The sequence below is a fragment of the Mustela erminea genome, chromosome 7 (assembly GCF_009829155.1).
Source record: "Mustela erminea isolate mMusErm1 chromosome 7, mMusErm1.Pri, whole genome shotgun sequence".
In the NCBI taxonomy this organism is placed as follows: domain Eukaryota; kingdom Metazoa; phylum Chordata; class Mammalia; order Carnivora; family Mustelidae; genus Mustela; species Mustela erminea.
Window position 1 is genome coordinate 82,555,888 of NC_045620.1, and position 26,420 is coordinate 82,582,307.

The 26,420-nt window shown below is 35.7% G+C and overlaps 1 protein-coding gene across 6 annotated transcripts in view; it reads right to left on the minus strand.

Annotated features, from left to right (window-relative positions):
• The window catches only part of WDPCP (WD repeat containing planar cell polarity effector), a 518,631-nt gene that overhangs the window by 311,355 nt on the left and 180,856 nt on the right, over nucleotides 1-26,420 (minus strand). For all 6 annotated transcript variants that reach the window (XR_004287790.1, XM_032352246.1, XM_032352244.1 and 3 more), the window contains 2 exons: nucleotides 11,512-12,121; nucleotides 553-741 (listed from right to left, as the gene is read on the minus strand). Coding sequence is in view for 5 of the 6 variants with exons in the window: in XM_032352246.1 (XP_032208137.1) it covers nucleotides 553-741; nucleotides 11,512-12,121 (799 nt within the window). In the remaining variant the exon portion in view is untranslated. The remainder of the gene's footprint in view (nucleotides 1-552; nucleotides 742-11,511; nucleotides 12,122-26,420) is intronic.

Below are 26,420 nucleotides of genomic sequence, written 5' to 3' on the forward strand. Positions count from 1 at the left end.
TTTATTTATTTATTTTTTTGAGAGAGCAAGTGCATGTGCAGGTGCAGGGGGAGGAGTAGTGGGGGAGAAAGAGGGACAAGGAGCCTCTGCTCAGCGCAGAGCCTAATGCTGGCCTCCATCTCACCACTCAGGGATCATGACCTGAGCTGAAATCAAGTCAGATGGTAAACCAACCGAGCCACCCAGACCCCAAGAATACATGAAATTTTTTTTTCTGGATACCATTAGTAAGTACCTGAAATTCTTGATTAAAGTTTGAAATTTGAGCATATTGCACACATGAACTTAGACTGAAAAGTACAATGACTGCATTGTGAGTTCCAACATAGGTATACAAACACATTACTCTTTATGTTGACAAATACTATACAGTAAAGTACCATATAATTATTTGGTTATCTGTTCTTGTTAGTTTTAATAGGGCATTAACATTTTTGTCTTTTGGTCTCCAATAACATAACTCAAAAAATCCTCAAAAGATAACTGATTCAATAAAACCTACTTCATATACATAATACACAACCAACTTATGAAATACATTTCATGTCTGACCTTCTCTCTCTGGAGTGAGCTTTTGTCTAAGAAGATGGTTTACAATGGCACTCATGCTGATAAAACACTGGTGACCCAGTGTGTCCCAGTCCATACTGCTCAGGATGTTTATTGCCTTACAGATCTCATCACAATGAATGTACTGGAATATGATGTCTGTCAGGCCCAGCTTTCCTCGTGTGAAGATACCTGTCACAAAAAAAGTAAAACCAAGTGATTCTTCTAAAAATAAAAAGTAGACTAACAAAAACAGAGTTAACATTTCCTTAAAGGAAAAAAACAGTAATCATTTCTTGCATAAGTGCTAGAAATGTGGGATTGGCAAGGCCAATAGTAATTCTTTGGTTAAATCTTCATTTTGAATACCAGCTACCAACTCCATCTATCTTATGCCTAGCATTCAGCATTAATTAATTTGTACTCAACATAATGAAACTTACACTAAAAATGAATAAACATGAGAAGGATGTTTAGGTAGACCACAATAGTTAACTCTATTTTTCCCATCAGTTATTTAGACCTCTGTTGTATACATTTAAAGACAGTTTTTTTGATGTGAACACAATTCTTACCAATCAGATTTATCAGTTCTAGGTTGTTTCTATTTGTCAGCCCCACATATTTGGTGTGGGTGTGGGTAAGTACAAATATCCTGACAAATATGACTATATAAATACTTTTAAGTCTGTTTTTACTAATGGGTACTTTCAATTAATAGTTTTTTCACAGCTACCACATACTAATTTATCTTAAATTGGCATTTAAAGACTACTCTATTGAAGTAATAAATGCTCAGTATTAATCCTGCTAGTGATGCCCTTCACAACTAACATTTACTTAGAAATATTCTTGGTATAATATAAACACATTTGTTTGTCCTTCCAAAATGAAAGAAAATCTAATTCCAATCTTAGAGGACCAAGACTACAAAAAAAAGTGAGTCATTCTGTTCTAATTTCATTTTGTCATTTTTATATAGGCTTGATCTCATTTGAAACTAATAAACTAATGATTTTGTGCAATTAAATTACAGTATTAGGGCTTTTGACCATTTTTTTTTTAACTCTTTCAAAAATGGCTGGCTATAAAATCCTTTTCTTCAGCCAATGTTTACTGATTAGACTGAGTCTATAAAAACTTCTCATCTCAGTACAAATAATCATAAAGCTAAATGAAAAAATGTATGTGAAGTTATTTGTAAGTTGTAATGCATATAATATATTACTGCAATTCTTTTTATTACTATCATCATCATCATTTAACTGGAATAGTTACAGGATTTAGGATTTTAAAAAGTATATTAGTTCATAAGAAAGATGCCGAAATTCTTCATATTAACCTCAAGTCACATCAAAATGAGAATTTGTGCTATATCTGACAGGACTCAACTTGATAGGGAATCTGGGGAATTGCCCTGACTATACTAAGCAATAAAACCTCATTATTCTTTTTGTGTTGGTAGAATCAATGAATGGTACTATCTAAAAGCCTTTATGAGCCTGCAATCAAGCACTGGAAGCTCTCATAAATTAGGGTGGTTCTTTGGCAGTAGATACTAATGTGTAGGAATTTTATAGGGAACCAAAAGTATCTGAAATCTGTTTACTCCATCTATACCCTAAGCAATACTTCTAGCAAGAGAAGGAACTGACCTGTCAAGTAAAAAGACTAAAATATAGTCATAATCAAATTGCTCAAAAGGTGATAAAATCTTTAAAAGTAGCCAAAGAAAAGGACACACATAAAAAGTTATGAAAAACTGAAAACTTTGCTTCTGAAATCATGTAAGCCAAAAGACAACAGCAGGATTTTTTTAAAATGCTGAAATAAAAATGAATTAAACTAAAATTCTGTATCTTCATAATAAAGAGTTGAAAATTCATGAAGAATCATAACAATCATTAAATGTACCTAATAACAAAGTTTGAAATAATAAAGCAAAGAGTGATAGAACTAAAAGAAGAAAGAATCAAAACTACAATTATAATTGGAGATTTCAGCATTTCTCCCTAACTGAGAGAACAGGTAAACAGAATCAGCAAAAATAGAAAATATTGGAAAAACACTATCAATGAATTTGACCTTACATTTATAAAATATTTCACCTAACAATAGCAAACTACACATTCTTTTTATATGTACATAGACTATCAACCAAGATAGGGTATATTCAGGGCGATAAAACAAGCCTCAATAAATTTAGCTGCTTTGAAATCATACAGAGTAGTTTCTCTGACCACAACAGAAATTAAAATAGATATCAATAAAAAAAGATGTCTGGAAGTTCTCCAAACATTTAGAAATTAATCAACATTCTTTAAAACAAACAAACTATGATTTAGGGGTGCCTGGGTGGTTAAAAGTCTGACTTTAGCTCAGGTCTCAGGTCATGATCTCAGGGTCCTTGGATGGAGCCCCACATTGGGCTCCCTGCTCAGGAGGAAGTCTGACTGTCCCTTTCTCTCCCCTTCTGCCTCTTCCCCTACTTGTGCTCTCTCTACCTCTCTTTTGGATAAATAAAATGTTAAATAAATAGTAAACAAACTATGATTTAAAGAAGAAATCACAGGGGAACCTTGGTGGCTTATTCAGTAGAGCATACAACTCTTGATCTAAGGGTTACAAGTTCCAGCCCCATGTTAGGGGTAGAGATTACTAAAAAATAATAATAATATTAATAAAAATAGAGAAGAAATCACAAAGTAAATTAAAAAATATTTTGAAATGAGTAAAAATAAAAATATAACACTGAAATTTGTGAGATGCAGCTACAGCAGTATTTAGAGGGAAACTTCTAGCTTTAAATATTTTTTAATTAGAAAAGAAGAAAGATCTAAAATCAACAATCCAAGCTTTAAGTTAAGAATCTCTGGAAAGAAGAGCAAATTACCCCTGAAGTAAATGGAAGGATGGAAATGATGAAAATAAGAAACAGAAAATAAAGAATACCAATGAAATCAACAGATAGTTCTTTGAAATGATCAGTAAAATTGACCAACATCTGTCTAAATTGATAAAAAAAGAGAGCAGACACAATTTACCACAATCAAGAAACTACAGAACTACAGACATTAAAAAATAATAGTAATTGATATGGATAACTTTAAACAAATAAATATAATTTAAATGAAATGGATTCCTTGAAAGATCCAAACTCTCAAAGCTCTTTCAAGAAGGAATAAATAACTTGACTCTGTATAATTTAAATTTGAATTCATAGTTAAAGAACTTTTATGCACAAACACATACATGCATGTGCTCACACATACACAAAAACCTGCATGCCCAGATGCCTTTATTGGTGAATTCTCTCAAACATCAAAAGAAGAAATAATATCAACTCTACACAACTCAAAATATAAGAAGAGGGAGCACCTGAGAACTCATTTCATGATGAGCATTTCATTAGCATTACTGAACTCATTTCATGATGAGCATTTCATTAGCATTACACTGATATAAAAAATGAAAGCAACATCAGGAAAAGAAAAACTATAGACCAAAATCTCCCATAAATAGATACAAAAAACCGGGACGCCTGGGTGGCTCAGTTGGTTGAGCAGCTGCCTTCGGCTCAGGTCATGATCCCAGCATCCTGGGATCGAGTCCCACATCGGGCTCCTTGCTCCGCGGGGAGCCTGCTTCTCCCTCTGACTCTGCCTGCCACTCTGCCTGTGCTCGCTCTTACTCTCGCTCTCTCTCTGACAAATAAATAAAATCTTAAAAAAAAAATAGATACAAAAAACCTTAACAAAATATTAGCAAGTTCAGCAATATATTAAAAAGATCATGTATCATGAACAAGAGAGATTTATCCCACAACTGCAAGGCCATTGAAACATCTGGAAACTAATCAATATAATTCACCATATGACCAGAAAAAACATGATCATTTCAACTGATGCAAAAAAGAACACCTGAAAAAATTCAATATCCACTCAAGATAATGCATCTCAGCCAACTAGGAAGGTAAGGGGACTTCCTCAACCTAATAACATAATACTTATAGTGAAACTAAATGCTTTCTGCCTAAGATCAGAAACAAAGCAAGGATGTCCTCTCTTGCCACTTCAATTTAATATTGTACTAGAGATTCTAGCCAGTATAATAAGGGAAGAAACCAAAATAAAGGACATACAGGTTAAATAAGAAGATATAAAACTATTTTTAATTCCTATTGTTATAGTCATCTCAGAAAGTCCTAAATAATCTACAAAAATGTTACAATGAAGAAATGAGTTTAACAGGGTTGCAGGATACATGGTCAATATTTTAAAATTTTATTTATATATAATCCCAATGAACAATTAAAATTATAATTAAAAACACTATGTAATTAAAATACTATGCAATATTATAATTAAAAATACTTTACAGTGTTAATGCCATACAGTATTAAAATAATACATAGGACTAATACTATACAGTATTAAAATATTATACAGTGTATAGTATAATACAGTAGCACCCAAAACCATGAACAAAATATATGTAAGATATTTACAATTTGAAAAACACTGCTGAGTGAAATTTTAAAAGATCTGAATAAGTACAGAGAGATACTGTGTTCACAGATTGAGAGACTCAATACTGTTAAATTGTCATTCCAACCCAAATTGAACTATAGATTCAACATAATCCCAATCAAAATCTCAAGTGTTTTTATGAGACTGACAAGTTCATTTTAAAATACACATAGAAATTCAAAGAATCTAGAGTAGCCAAGCAATTCTGAAAAAGAACAAAGTTGGAGAACAGTACTTGATTTCAAGACTTAACTGTAAAACTATAGTAATTAAGACAGTGTGGTACTCACTGAAGTATAGGTAGCATAGTGGGAGAAAACAGAGTCTGTTCATAGAAACATAAATGGTCAAGGCAATTCAACAGAGAAAGGTCAATCTTTCCAACAATTGGGTCTGGGACAAATGAATATTCATATTTAAAAATTAATTTCAATCCATGCCTCATGCCATATGCAATAAATTAACTTGAAACAGATCATAAACCTAACTCTAAGAGCTAAAACCCTAAAACCTCTAGAAGAAAACAGGGTTAGACAAATACTTCATAGAGTACATGAAAAACACAAGTCATAAAGAAATTTAATAGAATTTCATTAAAATTAAAAACTTCTGCTACCTGAAACACACTATTAAGTAAATGAAAAGGTAATAACAATCTGGAAGAAAATATCATAATACTAGTAATCTACAAAGAACTTTTTATTCAGTACATAAAAATTAGAACTCAATAATAAACAATCCAACTAAATTTGGGCAAAAGATTTGAAGACATACTTCATAAGAGAAGATACATGGCAAGTAAGCATATAAAATTAACTCAATTTCAAGAGTCATCAGGGAAATGCAAATTAACACCATTACAAACCCATTAGAACACCCCAAATTAAAAAGACCATTAATGCTAAGTGTTAGGATATAGAGTAACTAGAACTCCAAAACAGTTTCTTCTTCAGTTAAACATACACTTAACCTATGGCCCAGTCATTCTACTCCTGTTTTTCCCAAGAGAAATTAAAACATATGTCAATATAAAGAAGTATACACAAAAGTACTGGCATTTTTATTGATATTAGCTTAAATCTGGAAAAAACCCAAATGTCCATTAACACGTGGAACAATATACAAATTGTGGTTTATCTATACAATGGAGTATTACTCAGTATTATTACTTAGAAAATTTATAGATATACACATTAATATGGAAGATTCTCACAGATAAATACTGAGTGTAAATAGTAAGACCTTAAAAAAATCTACTTTATGAGTTGTTTTCTATGAAATTTAGAAAAAGCAAATCTAACCAGTAATGACAGAAAGCAGGTCAGTGCTCTTTAGGTTTGAGGAAGATGGGGAACGGCTGCAAAGGGGTTTGGGAGAATTTCTGGTGATGGAAATGTTCTATATCTTGATTGTAGTGGTAATCATGAGAATATATATTGGTTAAAACTCATTAAACTGTACATCTGGCATGGGTACATTTCATTTTATATAAATGATATCCCAATAAACTTGACTTAAAAACCCATCATCAGTCTAGTTTAAAGAAAGCAGAATGCTATCTGGAATAACAGTCCATTTCAAATAATATGAGATCCAATTTTAAGATGAGTAGGCATCTAACAAATTATCTGACATTCTTTCCAGCAATAAATTACCCCCAATTACGACTGGGGTAAATTGTAATATTTCAATAGTTCATTAAAAATAACTCTTTTGAAGAAAACATACTTCCCACAAAAATATTAAGAGAAAAATCATACTACTTGTTTTTTAGACAGAGTAACACACACACACACACACACACACACACACACACACACACACACATTTTGACTTTGCTTTTCAAAATCCTGTGAGAAGGAAAAGGTTAGTTTTAATTATTTCTTGCTTAATATAATCACTAGAAGATTTAAACTTTTCCCAAAAAGTTTGCAGGCTCTAGTTAGAGCACTAGATGGGCACTCCGGGGGATGGAATACTACTGAAACCACCATGGGAAAGAGAGGGTGTGAGAGCACATGCCGTGGATGGGGAGCTACACTCCTGCAAAAACAGCTGGGGAAATGAAGCCCGAGAGGCAAACAAAGATTTATCAACCACTGAAGGATTTCAGGCCATGACCAAATCTGCAGTTAGATCACTCTGGTGGCAGTTCAGGGGATTAACTGTGGGGCAGAATGAGAAGATTGGAAGGCAGAATATTACAGACAGAAAGCTACTAACTTGATCACTGCTTGAAAACAAGGAAGGTCGAGATTTAGGTCATGACAGTAAGGCCGAAAAGAGATGTTTCTGAGAGTATTAGAAGGTAGAACTGATGGGATTTGGCCACTGATTGAATATGGCATTCGGGTGAGGAAGGATTCTAGGATGATTTCTGACTTGGGATTCCATCTGAGTAACTGTACCATCCACCAAAATGGAGAATATAAGAGAAGAAACAGGTTTGGGGGGAAAAAAAAATTAGAAACTCTCACTCTGTATAAAATGGGAGGACAGCTAAAACTGGAACCTTAGGGAGCCTCAACATATTCATGAGTATCCAGAAGAAGAGTATGAAAAAGTGATGAAAAGGTGTATCTCAGATCACAGAGGGCAGTATGATGAGAATTCTGTGACAGTAAAAGGGGTCAGCAAGCATCAAATGCTGAAAAGTCATCAAGTAACACTAAAAAAAAAAAAGAAAGAAAGAAAAAGAAAGAAAGAAAGAAAAAATATATATCCTACTTGAGACATATATATATATATATATATATATATATATATATATATATATATATATATATATATATATATATATCTCAAGTAGGAAGACTCTGGTGACCTTTCCAAGGGCAGTTCCAGGACACTAAAGATTCAGGTCAAAATTTGGTACTGTGAGGAATGAATGAGAAGTGAAGAAGCAGAGAAAGTCAGTGTTCATTATTATTTCAGTGAGTGTGACTATGAAAAGAAGAAAGACCATTTGATTAGTAACAGGAGAAACAATTTTAAGGAAGAGATGTTTGTTTTATGGTGTGGGCTGGGCCTATATCTACTGGTGTAACAAGATTCACAGGTGAAGTGGGGAGGATGACAACATAAAGGGATCCACAGGAATGTAGTGGGATCCAGACTGGAACTAGCAGTGGAATTAGTCTTAGATAAGAGGAAGGGCTCCTCTTCCACTGCATTGAGAAGGAAAGACTTATATCCATGATAATAAGATTTATGTTCAAGGTAAATTGTTGATTAGGGGAGTGGGTAGGTAGTAAGGAGCAGATAAACTTAGTGAAGTGCCAATTAAAAGGTAAGACTCTCTGGTGAGAGGGCAGGGAGCTGATCATATGAGTTTAAAGAGAGCAGTGAAAGTTGAAAAAGGTACTGATGAGAATGCAAAAGCTTTAATATCTCTGTAATATAATTAGGGACTCCTCTTTTGAAAATTAATTTCAGTCTACATATGTGGAAATATGGGACAATGACAGCCAAGCAAAGAAATCTGATTACATTTTGCTTTACATAAAACAGTACCTCCTGGCTTCCATGCAGGAGGATGATACTTCTAGCTCTCTCCTGAGGAAGACATGCTCTTCAAATTCTTCTAACAGTAGTGGTGGCCTTTTATTCACCTGAAACATTTGTGTGATGATTATAAGGATTTAGAATGGAAGTCCTAGCCTTGGAACTAAAGTTTTCCTTCAACATTACACTGACCTATTCTAAAAGTCAAACTCCAAAAATCTTAGCATATTGGCACCAGCCACTACCACGTTTACATATGACAGCATTCTATTTTAAACTATGATCTATGTCAGCTTCTTAAATTGTAAGCTACACCTTGCATGTCAAATTTTCCAAAGGCTTGCATAACAAGCTTATGAAAAAAATCTCGTAAATGCTCCCTAGTGGAGAAACTGCACATGCAACTACCTGTTTATATATGCAGTAACTTGAATTATACATGAAAATTCCACATGGATGCCCAGAATCAGCACTGTGTTAATTCAAGAAGTATATTAAAATTTTTGGATGTATTTAGTAGCAGAACCTAGGAAAAATCTGTTCTTTAAACAGGGTTTTCTTAAAAAAAAAAAAAGATCTGTTAGTTGGAATCTACTGTTTCAAGGAATCAACTCTTCCTAGAAAAAATAATCTGTAATAAATATTAATCTTATAATACATTTTTAAAAAAATTCTGGGAAACTCCATATTTAGATCTTTTAAGGAGTCTGTAAGCCTGTAAAATTTCCCCTATCCCATAAAACTTAAGAGTCATATTGAAAATAAAATTAAATGATAAATGTCAGTTGCAGAAGTTATCACCTTTTCATTTGAATGCTTGACTTCTATTGGATAATTCTCTTCCAAGAGACCTTCTTGGGAAAAAGAGGTGACAGCCAACTCATTGCCTAATTGATTTAGGAACAGTGCCCAGGGAGACAGTCCAATTAAGTTTACAAGCTGGCAATTAGCAGGAAGCCCTCTAAATCCCTACACTGAGAGCCTGTTTACTTTAGTAAGAAGGCAAATGTGCTAGAGATAGGAAGAGAAAGCTGTGCTTTTTGCAAAGCTGTTGTGAGTAGGCCCACAAGGGAGGGCTGAAGAAAAGCTAGGTATATGTGGGCAGACAGCCTTTTGTTTGACAGGTAACTGGGTAATTTAGAGAGACAGAGAGAGAGAGAGAGAGAGAGTGTGTGTTTTAACAGACATGCAAAACATCTAACATCCACTTTAATGAGTGTTGTGTATGGAGACATACAACTGTTAAACATGTAGCTGGGCAAAGTAGAACTGGATTATTTTACAATAAACGAGATTCCAAACATTTTTTTCTTGGACAACATGAACACTATAAAGATATTTAATTGCATTTTTATTATGTGGAAAGAATATAGCCCTGACATTATATTCATTATATCTTTCAGGTTAATCAAGTCATTTTCAACTAGATTTATTTCATGGGTTCAATTTCAGAGGTTTAGATATGTTACCAAAAAAAAGTAGACTGACAGCTATTTAACAAATCCTACAATGTCTTTAAAAACTTAACTTGTATGACAGAAACAAATCATGTAATGGGCTTAGAAATATATTTACTTTTCTATGTTCTCAAGTTGCAATAATATGCATTAATTAAAATCTAGCTTTAATTAATTAATCTAAGTGAGGTTCTCTCAAGAATGCTAAGTTATACAAAACTACCTAAAGAATATTATAGGGCATAGCTGGTAAGGCAAAACTGCAAAAGACAAATAAATCATACTACTACAATTTTATTTCAAAGTTTTCTGGTTGAGGGGTGCCTGATGGCTCAGTCAGTAGAACATACTACCCTTCATCTTCAGGTTGTAAGTTCAAGCCCCACGTTGGGTGTAGAGATTACTTAAAAATATTTAATATATTAAAAAAAAGTTTCCTGGTTGAAATGGGCAACATTAATACATGATTTTCATAATACTGAAAAATCTTTGTCAATATTTTTATCTAAAGGAAACAAAAAAAAAAGTTATACAACTCTCTAACCAAATTCTCCAAATATTCACATTCTTTTTTTTTTTTTAAGATTTTATTTATTTATTTGAGAGAGAGAGAGCATGAGAGGGGGGAAGGTCAGAGAGAGAAGCAGACTCCCCATGGAGCTGGGAGCCCAATGTGAAACTTGATCCCAAGACTCCAGGATTATGACCTGAGCCAAAGGCAGCTGCTTAACCAGCTCAGTCACCCAGGTGCCCCAATTTCTCTTTGTTTAAAACATCTGTCTTACACATTCCAGTCTGGGAAGCAATGGATACCTATTATCTAAATAATAGAAAATAGAAAAAAACATTCTATTCCTACAACACAGAACTTTAAAAAAAATTATTTATTTATTTATTTGACACAAGAGAGTACAAGTAGTGGAGAGACAGAGACAGGCTTCCCGCTGAAGAGGGAGCCTGATGTGGGGCTCGTTCCCAGGACCTGGGATCATGACCTGAACCAAAGGCAGCCGCTTAACCAAATAAGCCAGCCAGGTGCCCCAAAACAGAATTTTTTAACAGGCATAGTAAGTACTTTTAAAATATCCACATATGTATTTATTTTGGATATAAAATGTGGGAGTTTAAGTTTTTTGTGCATCACAATGGGCAATTAATGCAGTTTCCAAATTGTTCACTAATGTTCCTTAACGTTTAGAAAATCATCCACAAAGCTTTCTTAAAGAAACTATATGAGGGCACCTGGCTGGCTCAGTTGGTAGAGCACATGAGTTGATCTCAGGGTTGTGAGTCCGGGCATAGAGATTACTTGAAAAAAAGAAAAAAAGGAACTATATGAAATGTCTGAAAGCCAAGCTTATTTATGGAATAACACAGAAAACCTCCATTCCTAGAACGGTCTTATTCTCTTAATCATAATGTCACTATCATGAACATTTTAATTTACTTACTCACCAACGTTCTTGACTTACCAAGTTTAAACAAAAGTGCACCCAAAGGTCCTCTGTTAAACCTGAGGAAGAGGAGATCATAGATGTCCCCACATTCTGGCTTCTGAGAAACCACCTGAGGAACTATCCACTGCATTTGAACAAGACTGCTGGAAATGTCAAAGAATTTATTGAACTGTAGAGTCTCGCTGGGTGAGCGGTCTTCGGCCAGGAGCTGGATGTTAATTGGGGATAAAGCCATATCAAAAATCTGTAGCTCCCCTTGGTTGCTGCCAACTAGTAGAATGGCACCACTTGGGTGACAACTTATTAATGAAGGCATAAGTTCAGCCTGGGCTAAGAGAGTTACTCTACGGTGAGTTTCATACAGAATTACTGAAGAATCTTCACAGCCCAAAATTAGTTTGTCTTCAGTAATATTCCTGCAGCAGCTAATGGCCTTTGATCTTAGTGGTATTCTAGTTACTGATATACATTGGATTTTGTTCCGAACGCATTCATAGATGCAGCTGTCAGCCATGGGCTCTTTGTCTACACTGATGGAGTTCTCCACTGTCAACACCTGATAAGGCTGTTTGGTGCCAAAGCGAACATCCAGTAGATCCCATTCTGTGCGGACACAACTCAGGACCTGTAAAAAATGTATCATTTATGTTCATGCAGACCTTGGTTTTTCTTCAGTTGTCACACACAGGCCTGCATATTAATCCATCATCATACTGAAGAGCATCAATTATCACCCTAAACATCAGCAACATATAAGTATGTATGTCTACATATTTTTGCATATATAATTCTCTCATATAGAACATATACAAATATGTGGCACATATAGAACACAGCTACAGAAATTATAAGATTTTAACATTAACACATTGTTTCTTGAAAGTCTATAAATAACTTAAAGACAAATATGTTCAATATATAAAAATTAACAAGGTGGCCTTTTACTAAGATAATATGGTTAGCAGAATACCTAAAAACATCATAAGTTTAATTTTTAAAAAAATGAATAAAGGGGCGCCTGGGTGGCTCAGTGGGTTAAGCCTCTGCCTTTGGCTCAGGTCATGATCTCAGGGTCCTGGAATCGAGTCCCACATCGGGCTCTCTGCTCAGCGGGGAGCCTGCTTCCTCCCTCTCTCTCTCTCTGCCTGCCTCTCTGCCTACTTGTGATCTCTCTCTGTCAAATAAATAAATAAAATCTTTAAAAAAAAAAGACGAATAAAGGACTTTAAACAATTTAGCTAATCTCACTCCTATCCACTACCCTTCCCAATTCTGAAATTTTTGATTAATTACTTACCAGAACACTTCTAATTAGTAGGGAAGGGTAGGCAAAGGAAAAGAACTAGAACCCTGTTAACAGTCTTCTAGAAATATTTCACTTTCAGAAATGATCTGAAGGTTGTTAAGTAGACAAATGACCAAGAGAAAGAAATGTTATATAATAACGCACTGGTTTTAAAACAAAACAAAAATTAAGACCTGATAAGTAATATGATTTGTCACTATTCATGAAATAAAAATTTTAAATCATATTTATTGTAGATAGAAAAGGCTACAAGGAACACCTGGGCAGAAGAATTAAGAAATAAAATAGACCATTCATAAAATCAAAATGCTAAGGATACCAACCACAAAAAGCCAACTAGGCTTTAAGCTTTAGCCAATCAAATAATTTCCTTTCTTTACTTCTGCACTTTCTCTATATAAGCTTATCCCCTGGTTTCTCTCAGCAGAGTTCCTAACCACTTCTAGCTTGTCGCTGCCCAACTAGAATAAATTTTTGCTCAAATAAACTCTTAAAATTTTAAATATGCCTCAGTTTATCTTTTAACAACTTAACTCATGTCCTTTGCCTGAAATCCACATAGAGACTCAGTTCTTCCTACCAATCATATTCACCCTTGAAGAATTAGAACAAATGCTATTCTGGTTTCTGGATTCCTTCCAGCTGGGTGGCAACCTTTCTCTTTGATCGCACCTCCTCTGTTCACTCTTCCCCACTGTAACTTAGCCAATGACTTGCTTGGGACATTCAGCCTTTCATTTACTTTTAATATATTTTTTTAAAGATTTTATTTATTTATTTGACAGATAGAGATCCCAAGTAGGCAGAGTGGCAGGCGGGGGAGGGGGGGCGGCGGGGAGCAGGCTCCCTGCTAAGCAGAGAGCCCCATGCAGGGCTCAATCCCAGAACCCTGAGATCATGACCTGGGCTTAACCCACCGGGCCCCAGGCACCCCTACTTCTAATATTTGAACAAACATCCTCCTTTTTACTGTAAGCTTAAAAAAACCCTGTCTCATCTATTTTACACTTCTTTTATGTGTCCTATGTAGCAGCTAGCCAAAAACTATGCAGGTAGTGGGTATGCAGCAAACTTTTAAAAAACTATGAATTAAATACACATGCATAATATAATGCTGGTTGAAATACCATACTTCCAGAAAGCTTAAAGTTTTGTAAAGGAAGCCTCTGCGCAGAAAACTGAGAGGCCAAGTGACTCTGAATAGGGCCTGTACTCATAGAGAGAAAGCCTAAAAGGAAAAGCCTAGCCAGATGGCAGTCCTGGTATATTACAAATTAGGCTCAAGGTCCAGGGAGAAGGGTTGCAGGCTTCCTGACTTCCAAGGGTTTATGTCAACCCAACAGGCTCTGTAGTTTCACCAAAAGAAAGGGTAAGTATGATATTGCAATTTATAAGAAATCTTTATGTATGATTATTCAGATAACCAAAATATATTTCTCATATGTATTTAGTCTTCTTCCACAGCTCCTGGCTCACAGGTCCCAAACTCTTGGAATTTCCTAAGTGCTGAGAGTGAAAAGGTGTCTTTTGTTAAGTTAATGAGGTGACTTTTGTGAAGTACCTAAGGGTGGGGGTTGGTTGTCAACCAAGTGTTCAGAGGGTCAGAACTTTTGTCCCATCCCCAGACCCCCCAGAGGGAAGAGGGGCTGGAGGAGAACTCAATCACCAATGGCCAATGATTTAATTAGTCGTGCCTATGTAATGAAGTCAAAAGGGTGGGGCTTGGAGAGTTTTGAGGTTGGTGAATTTATGGAGCTACCAGGAGACTGGAAGCCTGGAGAGGGCCTGGAGGCTCTGAGCCCTTTCCCCATACTTGGCACTATACATCTCTTCTATCTAGCGGTTTCTGAGTTATGTCCTCTTATAATAAACTGGTGATCTAATAAATAAAATGTTTCCCTGAGTTCTCTGAGCCACTATGGCAAATAAATCAAACCCAAAGAGGGGCTAGAAGAATCTCTGATTTACAGACAGCCAGTCAGAAGTCTAGGTTGTTTTTTTAGACTGGCATCTGAAGTACAAGGAGGTGGTTGTGGGAACTTCCAAACTGTAGCTGGTAGGTCAGAAGCACAGGTACCAAAAGGGTTTTGTTACTGGCATGCGAAGTAAGGGTGGGGTGCACTCTTTTAGGATGGAGCCCTTAACCTGTGAGATCTCTAGGTAAATAGTATCAGAATTACAATATCCTGTTGGTGTACAAGAATTGCTTGTTGGTATGGGTGAAACCCCCCATCCCACCACTAGAATTGGTACCAGGAAAAATTCCACTGTCGATCCCAGATAACTCTAAAACGCTAGTCAAGGTCAGAGGATCACCTGCTATCTTCTCCACTAAATAGCTCAAGATTGTTTAAGAAAAGAAAATGTCTACATGACATAAAGATACCATAGAAGTTTAAAGATTAAGAAAGAGTCCAGGACAGAAGAGTAGGAGACCTTAGTTTCATCTGGTCCCAAGAATTCAACTAGACAGCTACAAATCATTCTGAACACTTGCAAACTCAAATAGAGGTCTAAGAAGAGAATAGTTACAACTCTACAAATAGAAAAGCGATCACTCTTTGCAAGACAGGAGATGTGGAGAAGTGAATCCAAGGTGATATATGGGAAGATAAACCACGCGGGGAAGGAGCCTCCATAAGCCAGCTATCAGAAAGTGATAGAGCAGCGAAGCGCAAAATCGGAACTTTTAGAAGTCTGATTTAGTGAAGGACGGCCTTGCCTGAAAGGTGCTCAGGTGGTGAAGTGGGGCAGAATCCTAGATGGGAGAGTGTGGTCTCAGGATCAGAGGGGTCACAGGAAGACCAGGGTTGCCTGAGTGTGGCAGAGTTCCCAGGCATTGTAAGTGGGAAGCTGGTTGTAATCAGCTAGACCAAGAGTGGGCTCTCAGCTTGGAATTGTTATAAACCCCCAACCATGGCACCGTCGGGTGACTGATCAATAAGCAAGGGCCCAAGAAGTGGCAGAACTGGGGAGATTCCCCTTCCTCTTCTGGGGAAGAGCACTGCGGGTGTGTGCTGCAGGAATCTGCAGGATTTGGAGACTCAAAACAGGTCATGTTCCTGAGAAAGAAACACTTGGTAACAGGCTGGGGTCAGCGTAGAGAGTGGATAGAGACCAAAGAGACAGGAGTGACTGACTGCTTTTCCCTGAGGTTGCACTATTTAATTTTATTTTCATGTATTTATATATATATATATATATAAATGTATATGCATATATATATAATATATACATATATATATATTTTAAAACAATTTTGGATTCAGTTTCTTCTGAGAGACCTAAATACATCCAGAATCTAGTCTATGGCTCTGTTCTCCTCACCTGTTTGATTATATTGTTTCTCTTTTTCTTCTTCTTTTTTAATAGATTTTATTTATTTCTTTGACAGAGAGAGACACAGCGAGAAAGGGAACACAAGCTGGGGTGTGGGAGAGGAAGAAGCAGGCTTCCTGAGGAGCAGGGAGCCCGATGTGGGGCTCGATGTGGGGTTCGATCCCAGGACCCTGAGATCATGACCTGAGTCGAAGGCAGACGCCTAATGACTGAGCCACCCAGGTGCCCCTCTTTTTCTTCTTTTTTTAATTTTTGTTTTGTTAAAGTCTTTTTAAATTTTCATCTTTACAGTAACATTCTATGCTTTCAATGTATTTAATTTTATTTGTGTGTGTGTGTGTGTGTGTGTGTGTGTATAAATATATATATAAGCTTTTCTTTCTTTACACTTTTGAGATGTAGATTCTTCTAACAAACTGACCAAAATACACTCGGGATATAGTGCATTGCTCTGTTCTGTTTATTTATAAAATAAATAAATAAAACCTGTCTATTTATATTCCTTCTTTTTTTTTTCTTTGCCTTCTCATTTTCATTTTGACAGTTACATTCTATCCTTTCATTGTATTTAATGCCATTTTTATACATATATAAGTTTTTATTTATTTAGAATTTTGGCATCTGGTCTTCTTTTTTTTAATATTTTATTTATTTATTTGAGAGAGAGAGAGAGCAAGCAGAAGCAGGGGGAGTGGCAGAGGGAGAAGGAGGCTCCCCACTGAGCAGGAAGCCTGATGCAGGGCTTGATCCCAGGACCCTGGGATTATGACCTGAGCTGAAGGGAGACGCTTAACTGACTGAGCCACCCAGATGCCCAGCATCTAGTTTTCTAACAAACAGATGAAAATACACACAAGATCCAATGTATGGCTCTGTTCTGTCCACCTACCTGTCTGATTATGTTCCTTCTTTTTTTTTTCTGGTTTTGGATCTCATCTGATTTGTTTAGGGTATATTTCTCTGGGATCATTGTTGTTATCTTAGTATTTTGTTCTCTTGTTCATCTATTCTTCTATGGACAAAATGACAAGACAGAAAAACTTACCTCAAAAAGGAGAACAAGAGACAGCACTGACTGCCAAGGACCTAATCAGTCTGGACATAAGATGTCGGAACTAGAGTTCAGAATAACAATTATAAAGATACTAACTGGGCTTGAAAAAAACATAGAAGAAACCAGAGACTCCCCTTTTGGAGAAATAAAAGAACTGAAATCTAATGATGTGGAAATCAAAAAGACTATTAATGAGATGGAATAAATGAAAAATGGAGGCTCTAATGCTAGGATAAATGAGGCAGAAGAGTGAATTAATAATATAGAAGACCAAATGATGGAGAATAAAGAAGCTGAGAAAAAGAGAGATTAAAAACTACTGGATCACAGGGAAGACTTTGAGAGAGAAGTGATACCACAAAGCAAAGCAGTATTAAAATAATAGGGATCCCAGAATAAGAGGAAAGAGAGAGAGGGGCAGAAGGTACATTGGAACAAATTATAACAGAAAACTTCCCTAATCTGGGGAAGGAAACAGGCATCTAAGTCCAGGAGGTGCAGAGAACCCCTGTCAAAGTGAATAAAAATAGGTCAACACCCTGACATATAACAGAGAAACTTGCAAATCTCAGAGACAAAGAGAAAATCCTGAAAGCAGCTACGGACAAAAGGTCTCTAACCTACAAGGGTATAAACATTAGATTGGCAGTAAACTGATCCACAGAGTACTGGCAGACCAAAGGGGACTAGCAGGATATATTCAGGGTGCTAAAAGAGAAAAATATTTAGCTGGTCATGATCTCAGATTCCTGGGATCAAGTCCCAGACTGGGCTCCCTGCTCAATGGAGACCGGTTCCAACTCTGTCCCCCACCCAGCTCATGCTCTGTCTTAAAAAATAAATACACAAAATTTTAAAAAGAAAAATATACAGTCAAGAATACTTTATCCAGCAAGGATGTCATACAAAATAGAAGAGATAAAAATCTTCAAGGACAAACAAAATACTTCCATTATTATGATCACAAAATAATTTGTGATTACCAAAACAGGCCTACAAGAAATATTAAAAGGGATCTTTTAAGCAAACAGAGAACCCAGAAGAAAAAACACAATATACAAAAACAGTGACTTTACAGGTAATATAACAGTACTAAATACCTATTTTTCAAAAGTTATTCTGAGTGTAAATGGGTTAAATGCCCAAATCAAAAGATAAAGGATATCAGATTGGGTAAAAAAGCAAGACCTACTGATATGCTGTCTGTGAGATACTCATTTGAGACCTAAAGACACCTCCAGTTGAAAGTGAGGGGGTGGAAAACCATTTATCCTGTTAATGCATATCAAAAGAAAGCAACCCTTATATCGGACAAAATATATATTAAACCAAAGACTGTAATAAGAGAAGAAAAAGGTCACTACCATAATTAAAGAATCTCTCCAACAAGAAGATCTAAATATTGTAAATATTTATGCCCATAACACAGGAGCAGCCAATTGTATAAAGCAATTAATAACAAAATTAAAGAAACACATTGGGATAATACAATAATAGTAGGGACTTTAACATCCCACTCACTGAAATGGACAGATCATCTAAGCATAAGATTGACAAGGAAACAAGGGCTTAGAATGACACACCGGACCATATGGACTACACAGATATATTCAGAGCATTCCATTCTAAAACAACAGAATACACATTCTTCCTGAGTGCACATGGAACACTGTCCAGAATAGATCACATCCTGGGTCACAAATCAGGTCTCAACCGGTACTAAAAGTCCAGGATCATTCCCGGCATATTCCCAGACCACAGTGCTTTGAAACCTGAACTCCATGACATGAGGACATTTGGAAAGAACTCAGGTATATGGAGATTAAAGAGCATCCTACTAAAGAATGAATGGGTAAACCAGGAAATTAAAAAGGAATAAAAAAATTCATGGAAAAAAATGAAAATGAAAACACAACAGTTCAAAACCTTAGGGATGCAGTAAAGGTAGCCCTTAGAGGGAAGAATATAGCAATACAAGCCTTTCTCAAGAAATAAGAAAGGTCTCAAATATACAACCTAACATTATACCTTAAAGGAGCTGGAGAAAGAACAGCAAATAAAGCCTAAACTCAGCAGAAGAAGAGAATTAATTAAGATTAGAGCAGAGGGGCGCCTGGGTGGCTCAGTGGGTTAAAGCCTCTGCCTTCAGCCCAGGTCATGATCCCAGGGTCCTGGGATCGAGCCCCGCATCGGGCTCTCTGCTCAGTGCAGAGCCTGCTTCTCTCTCTCTCTCTCTCTCTCTCTCTCTGCCTGCCTGCCTGCCTACTTGTGTTCTCTGTCAAATAAATAAATAAAATCTTAAAAAAAAAAAAAGATTAGAGCAGAGATCAATGAAATCAAAAGCAAAAGAACAGGAGAATAGATCAACAAAACTAGGAGCTGGTTCCTTGAAAGAATTGATAAGATCTATAAACCTCTAGCCAGACTTATCAAAAAGAAAAGAGAAAGGACCCAAATTAATAAAACCATGAATGAAGGAGGAGTGATCACAACCAATACCAAAGAAATACAAACACTTATAAGAACATATAATGAGCAACTATATGCCAAGAAATTAGTCAATCTGTAAGAAAGGGGATGCATTACCAGAGATGTAAAAACTATCAAAACTATAACAGGAAGAAACAGAAAACCTGAACAGACCCATAACCAGTAAGGAAATTGAAGCAGTAATCAAAAACCTCCCAACAAACAAGAGTCCAGGGCTGGATGGCTTCCCAGGGGAATTCTACCAGACAATTTCAAGAAGAATTTTCTGAAGCTGTTTCAAAAAATAGGAATGGAAGGAAACCTTCCAAACTCTTTCTATGAAGCCACCATTACCTTGATCCCCAAACCAGACAAAGACCCCATTAAAAAGGAGAAGTATAAACCAATATCCCTGATGAACATGGATTCAAAATTTCTCACCAAGATACTAGCCAATAGGATCCAACAGTACATTAAAAAGACAATGCACCATGACCAAGTGCGATTTATTCCTGGATTGCAAGGGTAGTTCAATATCCATAAATTAATCTATGTGATACAGTACATAAATAAAGGTCAGGAATCATATGATATTCTCAATAGATGCAAAAAAAGCATTTGACAAAGTACAACATCTTTCCTTGATTAAAAGCTCTTCATAGTAAAGGAATAGAGGGACCATACCTCAATATCACAGAAACCATATATGAACAGTCCACAGTGAATAAAATTCTCAATGGGGAAAAAAATTAGAGCTTTTCTCCTAAGGTCAGGAACACAGCAGCTATTCAACATAGTATTATTCAAGATATTCAACATAGTACTGGAGGTCCTTGCCTCAGCAATGAGACAAGAAAAATAAGTAAAAGGCATCCAAATTGGCAAAGAAGTCAAACTCTCACTATTTGCAGATGACGTGACACTCTATGTGGAAAACCCAAGAGAATCTACCCCAAAATTGCTAAAACTCATACAGGAATTCAGCAAAGTGGCAGAATATAAAATCAACAGACAGAAATCAGTTCCATTTCTATAAAATAACAACAAGACAAAAGAAAAAGAAAGTTAAGGAGCCAATCCTATTTACAATTAGATTAAAAGCCATAGGATAGCTAGGAATAAACCTAACCAAAGAGGCAAAGGATCTGTACTCAGAAAACTATAAAACACTCATAAAAGAAACTGAGGAAGACACAAAGAAATGGAAAAACATTCCATGATCATAGACTGGAAGAACAAATATTATGAAAATATCCATGCTACCTAGTGCAATCTATATAGTCAATGCAATCCCTAACAAAACACCATCAGCTTTTTTCACAGATATGGAACAAAGAATCCTAAAATTTGTATGGAACAAGAAAAGACCCTGAAGAGCCAAAGGAAAGTTGAAAAAGATAACCAAAGCTGGTGCCATCACAATTCCGGACTTCAAGCTTTATTACAAAGCTGTAATCCTCAAGACAGTAGGGTACTGGCACAGAAACAGACACATAGATCAAAAGAACAGAACAGAGAACCTGGAAATGGACTCTCAATTATATGATTAACTAATCTTCAACAAAGCAAGAAAGAATATCCAGTGGAAAAAAGACAGTCTCTTCCACAAATAGTGTTGGGAAAACTGGAAAGACACCTGCAGAAGAATGAAAACTGGACCATTGTTTTACATCGTACACAAAAAGAGACTCAAAATGGATGAAATACTTAAATATGAGACAGGAATCCATCAAAATCCTAGAGAACACAGGCATTGACCTCTTTGACCTTGGCTTCAGCAATTTCCTGCTAGACACATCTCCAAAGGCAAGGGATCCAAAGGTAAAAATGAACTATTGGGACTTCATCAAGATAAAAAGCTTTTGCACAACATAGGAAACAGTCAACAAAACCAAAAGATAACCAACACAATGGGATACAAAGGGTTAGTATCCAAAATCTATAAAGAACTTAACAAACTCAACACCCAAAGAACAAAGAATCCAACTAAAAAATGGGCAGAAGGGGCACCTAGGTGGCTCAGTCGGTTAAGTGTCTGCCTTCAGCTCTGGTCATGATCTCAGGGTCCTGGGATCGAACCCCACATCGGGCTCCCTGCTTGGTGGGGAGTCTGCTTCTCCCTCTCCCACTCCCCCTACTAGGTTCCCTCTCTCTCTCTCTCTGTCTCACAAATAAATAAAATCTTTAAAAAAAAAAAATGGGCAGAAGACATGAATAGACATTTCTCCAAAGAAGACATACAAATGGTCAACAGACACATGAAAAAATGTGCCGTATCACTCAGCATCAGGGAAATACAAATCAAAACCACGAGATACCATCCCACACCAGTCAGAAAGACTAAAATTAGTAAGTCAGGAAACGAAAGATGTTGATGAGGATGCAGAGAAAGGGGAGCCCTCTTACACTGTTGGTGGGAATGTAAGCTGGTGCAGCCACTCGAGAGAACAGTATGCAGGTTCCTCAAAATGTTGAAAATAGAGCTACCCTATGATGCAGCAATTGCACTACTAAGTATCAACCCCAAAGATACAAATGTAGTGATCTGAAGGGGCACCTGCACCCCAATGTTTACAGTAGCAATGTCCACAATACTCAAAACTGTGGAAAGAGCCAAATGTCCATGGACAGATGAATGGATAAAGAGGATGTGGTATATATGTATATATATATTATATATACACAAATATATAAATATATATATTTATATAAATATATATAATTTATAAATATATAAATTATATATTTATTTATATATAATATAAATAGCTCTATCTATATTTATATTTAAATATAAATATATTTATATTTATATAAATATAAATATATTTATATTATATATATATAAAATATATACACACACACACACACACACACAATGGAATACTACTCAGCCATCAAAAAACTGAAATTTTACCTTTGCAATGACGTGGATGGAACTAGGCGGTATTATGTTAAGCAAATAAGTCAATCAAAGAAAGACAACTATCATATGATCTCACTCATATGTAGAATTGAAGAAATAAAACAAGATCACAGGGGAAGAGAAGAAAAAATAAAACAAGGCAAAAATCAGAGAGAAAGACAAACCATTAGAGAGTCTTAACCATATGCAAAAAACTGAGGGTTGCTGGAGGGGAAGTGGATGGGGAGTTGTGGTAACTGGATGATAGACACTAAGGATGGCATGTGATGTAATGAGCACTGGCTATTATGTAAGACTGATGAATCACTGACCTCCACCTCTGAAACCAATAATACATTATATGTTAATTGAATTTAAATAATAAAAATCTAAATATATATAAATAAAAAGGAAAATAATAAAGATTAAAAAATATTTGAGTGTGTGTAGGTTTCAATAGAGTAATCCCACCAAAAAAAAGAAGCAAGAAAATAGGGTACTATGCTAATCACTTTTCATACATTATTTTATTCCAACTTTTTAATACTCCAACATTTGGTATTACAACACTTGGTATTTCCTTATCTAGAGATAAGGAAAATGAGGGTCAGATGGTTTACAATGTCTTTGATCCCAAAGTTACTAAGTGATAGAGCTGTAGTTTCAAATCCAGGTCTGTTGGACTCTAAAAACCAAGGTTTCTGCAAGACACCCTGCTTTGCTAGCACATGGAATCAATAGTTCTTTTCCACTTTTCCATGAATGTCCCAGCTTTTCCTCAATGTGATCAGAGGGCATGAATGAGAAGAACCACAGGGCATTAGGAACCTCAAGTGTAGTGGAAGGATCCTCACAGAGCTAAGGAGTGAGAATTACGTGAAGGAACTGAAGAGAAAAATTATGCAAATGTCAATGGAGCCTGTTAGCCTAGGGATGAAAAAGGAGCTTGTGCTGATGATCTGGGAAACCTTACTTAGCATGACTGAGGAAATCTGGAGGGCAAGGGTGTTAAACTGACTTCTTTTAAAGATGCTTCATTCTTGCATTGATTTGAGTTGTACTAAAAATAGACAGCATACTCTGTAGGTGTAAATGTAAAAACATCCCAAAACGAACCAAATACAAACTAAACTATTTCCTCACCACAAAAATTATACAAACACAAACATCTTTGCCAGTTTCTGCATTTGTACAGGAGATAAAAAGGAAAACTTTAAGTTTCTTCTATAATGTCACATGAAATTTTTTGAAAATAGTATTATGTCATGAATAGAAAGGGTCCAACTTATATCACTTTTAAAAAATAGTAAAATGACAGCATTAAAATCCAAAATACCTATCGGCTTAAAAGTATTTGACAGAGTTAGGTTCAGAATTTAATTATAACTTGGACTTGACCCTGTACAATAGCCACGGAGCAACGCTACATAGCAGAAGCAGCACATAACAGGAGTTGACTCCTGGTTTTGGTGATAGAGAGCTCTTGAGTCTGGGTCAAGATAACCCCTTGGAACTGTGATTTTCTCATCTCTAAGATGTGGATTTATTCACCTGTGCTGCAGGACTGCCATATGATTTAAAAATGACAATGGCACCTGGGCGGCTCAGTGGGTTAAACCTCTGCCTTCAGCTCAGGTCATGATCTAAGGGACCTGGGATCAAGCTCCAGTGGGGAGCCTGCTTCACCACCACCCCCAACCCCACCGTCTGGCTCTCAGCCTACTTGTGATCTCTGTCAAATAAATAAATAAAATCTTTAATAAAAATAATAACAACATACTTATATGCAGTGGACAGAGGAGACCGCAATAAATAGTGGCTATCCTTGTTGTTCTTGAAGAGCAAGTCATGGAGTTTTTCACAAGAACAGCAGATAAAAAGAATGAGAGACACTAATCCTAAATAAATTCCAAATCTGGCTATTTAGAATTTGTGGCTGACACTTAACATAGTTGCAAACTATAAATGTGGAAGATAATTTTAAACAAAGGAAAGATGTAACCTATAAGTTAATATTAAAGTGATTTCATTTATTTATGATATTTAGTGCTGGGCTTGGCATATGGTAGTAGCTCAATAAACATGACTGACTGAATATATTTTAAATAAGATATATAATGTTCATACTTAATTGCAGGCTTTCAAATTCATTTAAAATCATACTTAATTATATGATATTTAATGACAGTCAATATTATCAGAATTAACATTTCAGTCCATGAAAATATGAAATCTGTACATATAGATACTGTCACAATAAAGTTATCAGGTACTATAATAAACAAGAAGCAGTAATAAATACCTAGTGACTTAAGCATATCTACATAGAGAAATGCTTATAGATAATTTGACTGACATGGCACAAAACCTTATTGCAAATTTCGGTCAATCAGGAATACTGCAATGATAACTGCATATTACCTAATGTGATATTAATATTTTTAATTGATAGGAAAAGTGCACTGAGATTCCAGTTAAAATTCTGAAGCAAGACATTTTGTTTATAAGAAGTAGAAGAAACAGGTAATCATCAATAAAAGTAGACTCAACTCAGCTAAAATAAAGCAATGAGATGCAGAAGAAGAAAATTCAGTCCTTCTGATTTTCTACAAAAATGCTAATGTGATGGACCGAGGTTATGAAAATAAAGTGTTATACCTGCATTTTCAGCAGCCTTTTAAAGTTATTAAAATATATCCTATTGACTGGAGAGGTATATGAAGGAAAATGTGTCAATACATATTTTAGCTATAAAATGCTCTGTTAGCAGATCATTTGCAAATAAGTTGAAAACACCAAATACAATTATACAGTTATTGCAAAATACCTTGCAAAATACCAAGAAAAAAACAGACTTTTAAAAATCTAAACTTGCATATACTAAGACATCTCTCATATTCATGCAGTTAGTTTTTCCTCCCCAAATGAACTTAGTTCAAAGTACTAGTAAGGACATAATCAGACCAAGAAATAATGTTAAGATAAAGAAATTTAAAAATGTGATGTGTAGTGAAGGGAAAAATGTTAAGTGACAATGCCCTGAAGAAAAAAGCACAAGGGAGAGGAAAGACAGAGAACCTTGGCTGGTGATATTCATGTAAGCTAGCAAGATTAATTTGAAGTCTACTATCACCTTCCATTAGACATGTTTAATGCTAGCTATCCTCTACAAACTTCATGATCAAGAATATCTCATTGAGTTCTTGGCCTTTTTTTCTTTTTATGGAGGTCTAATTGACATTAACATTATATTACTTTCAGGTGTTTAACATAGTGATTCAATATTTGTATACATTGTGAAATAACCATTATAGTAAGTCTCCTTAATATCCATCAACATACATAGTTACAAAGTTTTGTCGTGTGATAAGTACTTTTTTAATAAAAAATTTTTTAATTAACATATATTATTAGCCCCAGAGGTACAGGTCTGTGAATCGCCAGGTTTATACACTTCATAGCACATACCTTTCCCAATGTCCATAACCCCACCACCCTCTCCCTATTCCCCTCCCCCCAGCAACCCTTAGTTTGTTTGTGAGATTTAAGAATCTCTTATGGTCTGCCTCCTTCCTCATCCCATCTTGTTTCATTTATTCTTTTCCTATGCCCCAAACCCTCTATGTTGCCTCTCAACCCTCATATCAGGGAGATCATATGATAATTGTCTTTCTCTGATTGACTTATTTCACTAAGCATAATACCCTCTAGTTCCATCCATGTCATCGCAAATGGCAAGATTTCATTTCTTTTGATGGCTGCATAGTATCCCATTGTGTGTGTTTGTGTGTGTGTGTGTGTGTGTGTATATATATATATATATATATCTCACATCTCCTTTATCCATTCAT